This window comes from Dermacentor albipictus, chromosome 2, assembly GCF_038994185.2.
Source record: "Dermacentor albipictus isolate Rhodes 1998 colony chromosome 2, USDA_Dalb.pri_finalv2, whole genome shotgun sequence".
Lineage (NCBI taxonomy): Eukaryota > Metazoa > Arthropoda > Arachnida > Ixodida > Ixodidae > Dermacentor > Dermacentor albipictus.
The window spans coordinates 38,894,552-38,907,021 of NC_091822.1; the positions used below are offsets into that span (position 1 = coordinate 38,894,552).

At 45.8% G+C, this 12,470-nt stretch overlaps 1 protein-coding gene across 1 annotated transcript in view; it reads left to right on the forward strand.

The window, feature by feature from the left end:
* Window positions 1-12,470, forward strand: part of LOC135918256 (uncharacterized) — a 185,463-nt gene that overhangs the window by 124,348 nt on the left and 48,645 nt on the right. The window contains exon 10 of the mRNA XM_070532839.1: window positions 8,307-8,454. Within this exon, the coding sequence (XP_070388940.1) occupies window positions 8,307-8,454 (148 nt within the window). The remainder of the gene's footprint in view (window positions 1-8,306; window positions 8,455-12,470) is intronic.

Here is a 12,470-nt window from a genome sequence, read left to right on the forward strand (position 1 = left end):
GGGCGCTGTGTGGCCTGACGTCACTGTCGCGAGGCGCGCGCGGCGACCGTCTGCTTGGGTGTGGGGTGGCGGTGGCGGCTGTTTGCTTTGCAGTATCGTGTCGGAAGGATGCCTCGTCTCGCCAAACCGGTGTCTCCCTACACGCGACGTGCGGCAGCCGCTGAACGCAAGCGGCGCTCAAGAGAGGCTGAGCATATACATCGCATGCATCAGGGTTGCGAGGCGCGTCCGACGCCAGAGTCCGGGGACGCGACGGGCCAATGCGAGAGGGGAATTCGTTTGAAGCGACTCGCTGCATCTCCGGTTACCAAGGCAAATGAAGCTCAGAAGCGCCGTGACCGCCATCTTGGCGCGGCACGCCGGGCAAGGACAAGTCAATCGAGCGAAGTGGACGAAGATCCAGGATGTGGACCCGCTAAAGCACAAGGAGTTCACCGGCCATGAGTTGCAAGCCGAAATCCTCCCAGACGACAGCCTTGAAATGATGGACTCAGATGACATCGAAACGACAGCCATTGGCGTAAACGACGTTGCAGGCATTTAATAAACAAACAAGCATTCACGTAACAGTGCACGAGTTGTGTGCCTCCGTGTTGTTTCTGACACAACAAATCGCATTGCCAATAGTGTTAGGCTTCCACCATTTCACACTTTAGTCTCGGCAAAGTGTCTTTCGTTTTTTTTTTCTGGATTTAGCGTGCAACCGACGGATCGTATGGCATGGAAAATCGCAAGTACCCGCCTTACCCGCAAGTACCCAATGTGCCCATAAGGCGCTCAAATGTTGCTGGCGCGGAGCACAGATCAAAGCGAAGAACCTTAATTTTATGCGAGCCACTAGGTGCCACAAACGCCCTTTTCTCTCGGTCTCTCTCATCCACTTCTGTAAGCTCCACAAATATATCGACGAGAAGTAACGTGCATGTCAAGCTTTGCGGAGAGAATCGTCTTTACGAGGGACCTGGTAAAGATTTAGAAGCACTAACTGTGGGACGTGATTGGCAATTTGTATTTTAAAAAACATGGCACTCACAAACAGGGACAAGATGGAAAAGCAGGGAAGGAGCAGACTGTCAACAATGGTTTATTTTGAAAAACACGCCCGATATATGTCCTCTCATAAGCAGGTGTGGCACCTTAAATATTACTGGCTAAATAATCCTTTTCTTGTTCGTGCAGACTCACTAGTGGCCTCGCCACGCACATGTCACGAGGCTTATGCACAAAATATGCTTCAGGAATCTCCATCGCTATTCTGTCTTTGTCTTGACAGCACCTTGGTTTCATTTAGCAACGGTTTGCCTTTAGATTCCATGCAATATAGGGACAGATTGGACGACGGGTGCTCTTTCAAAGACGCTCTGTGGTCCATTACTCGGTCGTTCAAACACCGTACTGTTTGGGCGATGTACCATTTCCCTCAAGACTGAGGAATATGACGCACAACACCGTTCCCACAGTCGACCAACCCGTCGCAATGTTTGACATCACAATCACTCCAGTTTTGTGGTTTCCTTTCAATGTTTCTTCCTACCGCTTAGCAGATGGGGCCTCATTACTTTCTTCTCAAGAAGACGACATTTATACCAAATCTACTAGCGACGTTTTTCATGCGGTGAGACAAGGTGTGCAGATATGGAATACTGACGACCGATATTATTATCTTTAGCGTTGACCTCTCGTGTAATGACAGCTTTTGCTGGCAATTTTGCCTTCCTCAGTAATCTTTCTTTGAGTGATGCTAAAGCACCCACTGGACAACTGTATTGCCTGAGCCAGTTAAGATAATTAGAAAAGGCTTCACTCGCTCGGTCCGCGCAGGATTTGCGCAATGCGGCTTCTAAACATGATGTGGCAATAGCGTTCTTGACTAGCTTCGAGTGTCTAGAACAGAAATCCAGAATGGACTTCATAGACCACGGTAAATAAACCCAAGAGGCATGCTCACCCCCAATTAAGATAATTAGGTCCAAAAATTGTATACTCTGCCCCCTTGGGAACTTCAAAGCTTAAGCTCAGACCACGATCCTTCTCGTTAGATATATTTAGAGCCTTCACTCTGGTACTGACGCAGCCGCTCGCTTCAACAAAACAAGTAGAGGTTTCGTCAACAGCATTTGGCTGACCCTAGACGTTGTCGCGCAGCAATCCCGTAACTAATCAGCACCAGGAGGAGCTTTCCCTCAGCCAGCAGCACGCTTGGGCTCATGTCCACAGGCACGAACTCAGCCGGCAGGCGGGCGGCACTATCTTTATCGACAGTGAAGCTCTCCGTCACGTGATGAAACATTTCAACACGCGATTGCAGTTCCTCTAACCGGCACGTACCCAGAATTTTTTTCGGAGGTCGGCCCAACCCAAGGTCATTTTTTCTATGGAAAGGCGGGGGGAGGTAGCTTTGCCAGTGGAAATGTGAATAATTTCCACCGTTGGCCATAAGCACACGTAAACCCGCAAAAAAATGAAATAGAGTATCTCACAGGTACGCCTGCGGGATACACCCCTCTTTTCCGTGACCAAGAAGCAACCATATCAAATGGGCTCGCGCAGGAAAGAAGTGCTGGAAGACCACTGGCAAGAGCAGGTAAACAAGCGAATGTGTAAAGTAAAGATTTCTAGTAGCGTTTCTTGAATTACCTCCTGAATAATTATACAGGAATGTATATTTTCGGAACAATCACAGTTCTTTTGGATCCTTCATTTACTGCTCTACCAAGTGCAAAAAACCGACTCGTATTGTTATTCGGGAAGTTTTGTTATGAGGCGTGGCCGCCAGTCCCCTACGCGTAGAGTGCAGGAGGCTTTGTTTCTAGGCGTACTGAGGCCACCGCGGACACACAAGAACACCCACATAACCACAGCAGAGAAGTGGCTACGTCAGGCGGCTCGACTGATAACTGTAGAAGCGTCATTCAAAACACACGGAATCATTATCCACTTCTGGAGGCGTTTTTTCCACTTCCTTTTGAAATGAAAGGATGTTGATCCATAAATACTTTCACAATGGACGATTAGGTTTGTTAATTTTCCCTGTTCCTTCCTGTTTGGCCGTTGCCTCGGCTCTCTTCCTTAGTATATTGCTCAATTTATCAACTCCTTGCGACCCTTGTTTCGAGTTGCCAACTCTCCTCGAAAAGTGCTGCACAATTAGAGAAAAACCATACCAGTTAACGGGTGATATTCATGCTGTTTATAGGTTTAAAGTTGATTGCACGGTTTGATGATGGACGCTGTTTTGCATGCTTTTATTTTCTACCTTATCTAACCACTGGTTCCGAGGATCTGACAGTGTCCCGGCGAGCCGTCACTCGAGGAAATAATGAAGCAAAATTAAACGTTGAACGCAAGTGACGTTTTACCCGCCGTAACTCGTGCCACGAGCATACGGACTAGCTGACTACGAACGGAATCCTTATCGTAATATGTGGATCAGTCCAAACAATGAAGGTCGAACTAATGAAGCAACAGCGAGGCACGTGACCCTTGCAATAGATGGTGACAACTGAACGCAGCTCGAGTTAATCGCGCCAGCACCAAACCGATGAGAAAACTGGCCTTCACAACCCAGGAGATGCCGATAACTACCTCCATCCAAAAGGAGTGAAAAAGGCACCAAAATGTTTACCGCCGAAGACCTGTCAAGTCCCGAGATTCAAACGAGTGTATGAGGAGTGGTGGCGTGGGCAGGGAAGGGGGTATGCCACTTACTTTCGGGGCAGGGGGGGGCATGCAGCCCCCCCCCCCCCGGGGTACGTGTCTGGCTTCTAGTAGGGTAATTAGTAGATACCTAGTAGTCGGTGAGAGACAGGCTTCCTTTAGAGAAGTTGGCGCCAGTTCCTGCAAGAGCACTCACATCATCATACATTGCTTGGTAAGCAGCCCACTGACACGGACACAGAGAAGACACACAAGACGACACTCGCTGCTGTCAGCGAGTGTCGTCTTGCGCGTTTTCTCTGTGTTCGTGTCAGTGCGCTGCTTCACCAGCAAGCTATGATGATAAATCACCAACTATCCCAACTTTCCACATTACTGAACTTCATCTCCATTACAACGAGCCCTTCTATACGTTCGAACAGCAGCGAGTGTCGTCTTCTGTGTCTTCTCTGTCTCCGTGGCAGTGCGCTGCTTCACCAGCAAGGTATGATGATCAATCACCAACATTACTCAACCGTCACATCCTGTTCGTCGATAACTGCAGTAAGCAGGGCGCTTACAATTTCTATAATAGGGTTCGACAACGTCGCATGGTGAGGTCAGCATGTTGTCGGGGGAGGTGGGGGGGAGTCTTTGTGTCTCGATGCGCTCCAGCCTTCTCCCGGGAGTGTGCAGCTGTTTCCATCGATGCAGGCCCGAACTACAATAGCAAAACTGCGACGGGGTGACAAAGAGCTACAAGCATGGGACGGAGAGCGGACTCGGCAATTCGGCATGTCTGAGGATGGCTGCGGAGCCACGGAGGCATCGTTGTCACATTACTTTTCAAAGCAAGCGCGGGGAAAAATAGGTGAGCAGTCTTGTCATACATTTTCAGGATACGGGCTATGTTTATAAACGTGGCCGGCTTCTCCGCAATGGAAGCATAGTTAGCGTTGTTTAGTAGTGCGCCACACGTCCTTCTTTCGAAACAGCGGTCTACTAGTAGGTATCCCTTGCGGCCAAGCTCCAGTATTCGTTGTGCGCTGCACGGCGGTGCCACGAACGGGGTCATACGGCGTAAGCGACGCCGGGTTGTACGGCGAGGTCAGCAAGGGCCGGGTTAATGGCGAAGTGACTGGCGGCAGGCGACGGACAGCCGACGCAGAAATGATACAGCGCTGATCCGGTAGTGAATAGGGCAATAAGAAGGGGTGCATGATTTGTTGCTTTACAGCTTCGGCAACGCAAGCCACCGAAGGTTCTTGTGAAGTTACAGCCAGGTTGCGAATCTCCTCACGGGAAACTTATCGAACGGGCTCACCCAAGCGACGCGCTGCTAGCGGTCAGAGCAGAGGTCGAGGCTTGCCTTGGATGGTTATAATGGCGGAACTACTGCTGAAGTGCTCAGTTAATCACAGTAACCTCTATGAACTATGCAAACGTTTGTGCTCTACTGCGCGGAGGGCTGGAAAACAACTGTTTATTGGCGTCTCTCATCATCTAACGGACTTTATTGACTTCAGAAATCTCGGCACTGACCCGGCGGAACAGCCAAGCTATGTCTTACTCAACATGACTACACCCTTGTTAGGTTTGTCGATGCGCGAGTGAATGCAATGCTGCGCGAAATCGCGATGATCGCTGCAAGCGAAAATCCCAAGACGTTGACGGTCAAAGTTATCCAACGTTATTAGAGCGGTCTGCCTAGATTCTCATAATCACTCCCAGAGTGAAGAACACGTTTGAGAACTTGAGCTTTGGTGCTTATTTCTTCGCTTTTCAACCCGTTCTTATTGTTCGTGCATATTATCCCCGTCCTCAAAGGCGTCAACTTGAAAGGTGTCGTGGGAAGGGCCGGTAGTTTCCAGGTTGTCTTTATCTCATGGCATTCTGGGGCCTCAAACTCCGGGATTACGCCTAACAGGCGACGAATAAATCGATCGACAGTAGTACAATGCGATGAGGTAGTTGCTTGCTGATTAAACGGCTTGAAGGAGGAGTCTCTAGCATTAGGCGATGAACTCCGGCACGTCCACCAGTGCCGTGATAAAATTAAAATTGTCACGACCACGGCGTGCGAAAGGCTGGCACTAATTATGGTTAGCCGACTCCTCAACCTCATCTTCACGCCCAGGCTTATGGTTAGCTATTGCTGCTTATGTTGATCGCTTCATTTTTCTCTTCGATATTCTTAAGACGCGGCAATCTGTTGTAATATGTAGTAGTGTAAACAATGATTGTCAAAATTACACATATATATGCGACAAGCACTTCCTTGTAGAAAATAGTTGCGATACTTTGTTTGATTTTTGTCTGTAGAAATACCAAGGAAATTTATACAGATAGAGCCTGAATGTTGATGTTGTTGTCATGTGCCTGAAGACCCCCTTAGCGCAGCTTACTGAACATTGCAGCGTATTGTCTGAATATGAAGCGGAAACTAACGCCGTCACAAAGAAACAGCGTCACTTCATTATTTGAGACAGTAGGATTGTTGATTGCATGGGAACCGTTAGAATCGGCATAACATGGCATCAACGCCAACCAAGGTTACTAAGGTTACCAAGGTTACAACCAAGGTTACAGCTTCGGCAATGCAAGCTACCGAAGGTTCTTGTGAAGTTACAGCCAGGTTGCGAATCTCCTCACGGGAAACGTATCGAACGGGCTCACCCAAGCGACGCGCTGCTAGCGGTCACAGCAGAGGTCGAGTCTTGACTTGGATGGTTATAATGGCGGAACTACTGCTGAATTGCTCAGTTAATCAGAGTAACCTCTATGAACTATGCACACGCTTGTGCTCTACTGCGCGGAGGGCTGGAAAACAAATGTTTATTGGCGTCTCTCATCAGCTAACGGACTTTATTGACTTCAGAAATCTCGGCGCTGACCCGGCGGAACAGCCAAGCTATGTCTTACTCAACATGACTACACTCTTGTTAGGCTTGTCGATGCGCGAGTGAATGCAATGCTGCGCGAAATCGCGATGATCGCTGCAAGCGAAAATCCCAAGATGTTGACGGTCAAAGTTATCCAACGTTATTAGAGCGGTCTGCCTAAATTCTCATAATCACTCCCAGAGTGAAGAACACGTTTGAGAACTTGAGCTTTGGTGCTTATTTCTTCGCTTTTCAACCCGTTCTTATTGTTCGTGCATATTATCCCCGTCCTCAAAGGCGTCAACTTGAAAGGTGTCGTGGGAAGGGCCGGTAGTTTCCAGGTTGTCTTTATCTCATGGCATTCTGGGGCCTCAAACTCCGGGCTTACGCCTAACAGGTGACGAATAAATTGATCGACAGTAGTACAATGCGATGAGGTAGTTGCGTGCTGATTAAACTGCTCGAAGGAGGAGTCTCTACCATTAGGCGATGAACTCCGGCACGTCCACCAGTGCCGTGATAAAATCAATATAGTCACGACCACGGCCTGCGAAAGGCTGGCACTAAATATAGTTAGCCGACTCCTCAACGTCATCTTCACGCCCAGGCTTATGGTTGGCTATTGCTGCTTGTGTTGATCGCTTCATTTTTCTCTTCGATATTCTTAAGACGCGGCAATCTGTTGTAATATGTAGTAGTGTAAACAATGATTGTCAAAATTACACGTATATATGCGACAAGCACTTCCTTGTAGAAAAGAGTTGCGATACATTGTTTGATTTTTGTCTGTAGAAATACCAAGGAAATTTATACAGATAGAGCCTGAATGTTCATGTTGTTGTCATGTGCCTGAAGACCCCCTTAGTGCAGCTTACTGAACATTGCAGCGTATTGTCTGAATATGAAGCGGAAACTAACGCCGTCACAAAGAAACAGCGTCACTTCATTATTTAAGACAGTAGGATTGTTGATTGCATGGGAACCGTTAGAATCGGCATAACAAGGCATCAACGCCAACCAAGGTTACTAATTCGTGGCGTTTCAAAGAAATCTAGTGGTCATTCCCTTATGGCGAATGAGTAAAAAGTGTGGTATGACTAGCAGGGTAATTTGTACCCAGAAAAAAGTAACACAGGAAGAAAATCGCCTCTAAATACAACTTGCTCAACCACAAAAAGGAAACACCTATCAGAACACAGTAGTTGCAACTCGTGCAAACACTGGTTCAAAGCTTTTTCCTTTGTACGGATCTGTAAATTTTATGTCACATGCTGTGTGTGCTATGACATGGTCAGAGCGCCTATAAAGCAGACAGATAACACAAAGAAGACAGTACAGGCGTTTTCCAATCTTCTTTCCTTTCTGTGTCCGTTTCTTTTAGCACCTTGAGTATGTCAGAGTACAGAAACCTAGTTTCTGAATTTATAGTTCTGCGAGAAACCGCTAGGCGGAGAGAAATAATTAATAAAAGGCAAATCAGACTTCCACCCATTCGTAGCAACTGCTACAATGAAAGCCCATACAGCTTCCTCGAAAGAAAAGCCTCAGATGGCAGACGGCAGATGTTCAGATGGCAGATGGCAGATGTCGGAGCGGGTCCCCCGGAAAGGTGGTGGTGCCGGCTTCAATTCTCAGGTTGGACATTTCTTCTTCAACTGCGAGGCTTTTATTTCGAGGAACCTGTATGTATTTTCTTTGCAGCAATCGCTACGAAAGGGTCGACGTGTGATTTTCCCTTTAATAGCCTAGTTTATCTTTAACCTAAGCCCTGTCCTTATTCCACTGCAGGTACATCAGCACGAATCTAATATCTGAGGCCATGGGCGAGCTGACTATGCTGGCCACAAACAAGATCGCAAGTTACGGCTTGCTGAATATCATCACGAAGCCCACTGTACTCCACCAAACCGTGCTGGCCCTGAGGCCAGCTATAGAAGTGAGTAGAAGCGTCGCTGTGCTACAGCACCGCAGGAATGTGAGGTTCGAATGCGCACTTCGTCCAAGTGCTGTGACACGAATAACTTGCCAAAATACGGGACGATGTAGCTGCAATCATGCTTTTTATTCTCCTTATTTCTATCGTATGCCTCAATAAAGTTTGGTGGGTTCATCGATACCCTACTAGGTAGACTGTAGAAATTTTAAGCGAAGCTTCGAGCGGGTACCCATGTTTTCGGCCGCGGATTGATTATTCATGAGGACGAGCATGGCAATTTCACTGACACTTGGTGTATCGATGAGTCGTAGTACTGACTATGGACTATAGATATCTTGGCAACTCTGCAGTCACTACTGTGCAAGTTTTCTATCAGCGGTATGGTATCACAGCAGTTTCATTGTTTTATAATAAACACAAAACCATGAAACTGACTGCCGGAGATTCCGTTCGACTGATTCAGTGATTACTGATGAAGCTGACATGGCCGACAAATCTCCATCATGAGGCAACTAATTACTAAACTAATAACCGCATCCTATGATCACTTTTTTTCAATTTACGCACTTCAAGAAATAGAGTCGCCTACTAGATGACTCATTATATTCATATCATTCGTCCATAAAGTTTGCTATAGCATTCGTTAGCTTTCCAGTCAGTTTGGAAACTGGAAATCAGAATGCCAATGCAAGTTTGTAGCTTTAGAGGGTTTATTTATTTATTTATTTATTTATTTATTTATTTATTTATTTATTTATTTATTTATTTATTTATTTCTATCTGTACATGGTGCAGCCTAAATAAGGCTATTCGAGCAGTGGGATGAACAACAAACATACAAATATTTATAAGCATGCTTTCGTGAACTGTTTAATGGTAGTCAACGGATGTTGCCCTGTAATGAATTCCAGACTCGATTGATTGACGATAGCGCATTGTGGTGTCTTCTCCCTACTGTTTTTTTTTCCGCTGGCGCTAAACATGCTTTCCAATCAATTGTTGATAAAAAACTGTGTTTAAAGGAATCAATGTGGGCAGATAAGGTTGATATTTAGAGTATGGTGATAATCTTACATGAGCGTATGGAAAAAAGTCAAATAGTTATCAAGAGAGGAGAGGCGAGGAGAATTCTTTAACGTGTGAAGGAATTTTAGGCATTCAAGTTTGCGACGTTTGCAAGAGGAGTGAGACCAGGGAGGGGGGGGGGGGGAGACAGTTTGATGGCAAACATTCCTTGTCGTATCTCCTAAAAACAAAACGCACTGCCTTTTTTGGACTGATTCTAGTTTTTTGACGTCGCAGTGTGTGTATTGATTCCATACAACGCAGCCTAATTCGAGGATGCGGCGAATGGCGGTTTTATATGTAAAAAGTTTAGTTTCTTGAGAAGGAAGACGCAGCGCAGGATGTGAGTAATGTAGTCATTTAAGGGTCTTGTTACAGGTGACAACAATGTGTTTCGACCATGAGAAATAATGTGAAAGTAAGAAACTTAAATATCTGAAATCGAAGACCCCACTTAAAGTAATATTGTTAAAGGAATAAGCAAAGAAGGAATGAGATAAGCGTGGTGTAAAAGACATGGAGACAGTTTTGGAGAAGTTGCCATCATTTGTCATGCTTTGGGCCAGAGACAGAGGTCAGCAAAACAATTGTTAAGGACAAAATGATCAGTAGGAGATTTAATTGTATGATATAAAATGCAATCATTTGCAAAATGCCTATTTTAACGGAGGTGTGTAGGGAGAGATCATTAATGTAAAGCAGGAATAAAAAACGACCCAGTACCGAGCCTTGGGGAACCCCTGATGAAACAGGCATCAAGGGTGAGTTAGTAGAGTTGAAGCCTACATATCGCGAACGCTGCGAAAGAAATTCCGATTTCCAGCCAACCAAAGATACCTTTTTTTATTATAGCGAACAGCATGTGCGTAGGTTTAGGGTGTCAGACAGTGTCGAAGGCATTTGCAAAGTCTATCAATATAGCATCAATCTGGTCACCTAGGTCTAAAGAGCTGCTGATGTCTTCAACGAATTCCCTAAGTTGTATATAGCGCTAACGCTACTTGTAAAACCATGCTGGAAAGTGCAAAAATTTTGTTACTTTCAAGAAATTTCATAACCTGTTTGAAGATAATGTGATCGAGTAATTTACACGAGTGTGCTGTTAAGGAGATTGGCCTGTAGTTAGATAACAATGGAGCGTTATCCCGCTTAAATAAGGCCAAAATTGAAGCAAGTTTCCACGATGGAAGAAGGAAGGTGGTAGAGATAAATTTTCAATAGGTAATTGTTAGATATCTGCTGCACCAACGAGAGTATCGACCGAGAAAAACAGTCCGGATACCATCGGGACCACACGACTTCTTCGTGTCTAAGTTTACGATTAGTAGAAGACAATGATAGACAATGATAGTAGACAGTAGACACTGATAGATCGTCAATTGGAGGGTGTGGTTAGGAATCGAAAACAGGGGTTACAGATTTATCAGTCGTAAAGACAGAGGGGAAGTAGATGCTATAGAAGAAGCGAATCAGAAACTGCAAAATTGTTAATTACTAACGTGTCCGAGGATGACCCAGGTGGCAAGATAGCTTTCCAAATTTTTGAGGGATTATCCAGCAATAATTTCGGCAAGGTTACTTTGTAATAAAATTCTTTTGCAGCAACCATTTTAGAACAGAGCTTCTTTTTAGCACAATGGAATCGCGTGAGTTTTGTTAAGTCACCAGAGCGTTTCGACAGACCTAATCTGGCTACACGACGTGATAAATGCAAAAAGTCCCTAGTCATCCAAGGAATTTGAGTGTTTGTTTTCTTTGTTTTTAAAGGAATGAAAAGGTAGATATACTTACTGACAAGACTTTTGAAGAAACTTGTATCACTAGTGGTAAATATTAGTCCATACTCATGAAAATGATCGCATAAGGCGTTCGCTGTTGCCAAATCATAAGCGCGGTTAAAGTTGGAATTTAGGGGTTCGATGTGTAGAACCTTAAACTAGTTTTGTGATTTCTGCTGGGCCCGGCAGAGGCGTCTGTGCTTAACTGGCATTTCGTGGGTTGCAATACCACGGATTCGAACACATTGAAATCGGACCCTCCTGTACGTAGCCGTGCACTGCAAAGCCGTGTTCGTAAAAAGTGGATCAAGGAGGTTAACCCGATGTCAAGTGCTAGGGCGTTTAAGATCCCTCAGAGGTAGAAACGAACTCCTTTGACTTCCTGTAGACGGACCCACAGAGAAATCAGCACTAACATTTGTATTTGCACATCTTCATTTTTTTTATTTTCTTTACGAGCTTTCCGGTCTGTTTTTTTTTCTTCATTTCCAAATTTTCTGGCCGCTTGGTTTAGCCTCCTAAAGTTAGGCAACATCATTGAAACATAATTTCTTATACTTGCCTCCTCGTCATGCTGTGGGGCTCCGTGATGTGCGTTAGGCCTTGCCGCCAAATAAAAATATATACGGTTAGAACATGTTCATTCTCATCACTTCTGTATACCTCCTAAAAAAAGGGCAGCACTGTTGAAATATTGATGCTTTAGATTCTTCATAAGCAAAGCTTCTCAAGCTACCGGGCAGTCCATAGTGAAGCCAAACGATTCAGAGAGGGATGTCACATTCCTTTCCAACATGTAAAAAAATCCACCGATGATTACAGTACTCCCTCATGCAAAATTTGAGGGAAGTTCTATATTTGTTTTCATTTCGCGATATATTGGCTGGCGCGCACAATCTGTCTCGTGTGGCAGGTTGCAAACGGAGCGGAGTCTGGCGCGACTTCCTCAATAATCAGCAGATCGCGAGAGGGAGTGCGTGGGCGACGCGTGGGCGCGATTCAGAGCGGCCGCCGCAGACAGACCTCCGGTCATGCTGCACTTTGTTTTCATATATGGCGGTGGTAGCGCCATCGCTGAACAATCGATGCGTACTGCTCTGGCGCCATCTCACTGCGATCGTCGACGCACAGCCTGTCTCTTGCGGCACTGCGCTCTGGTTCTCACTCTTTCGC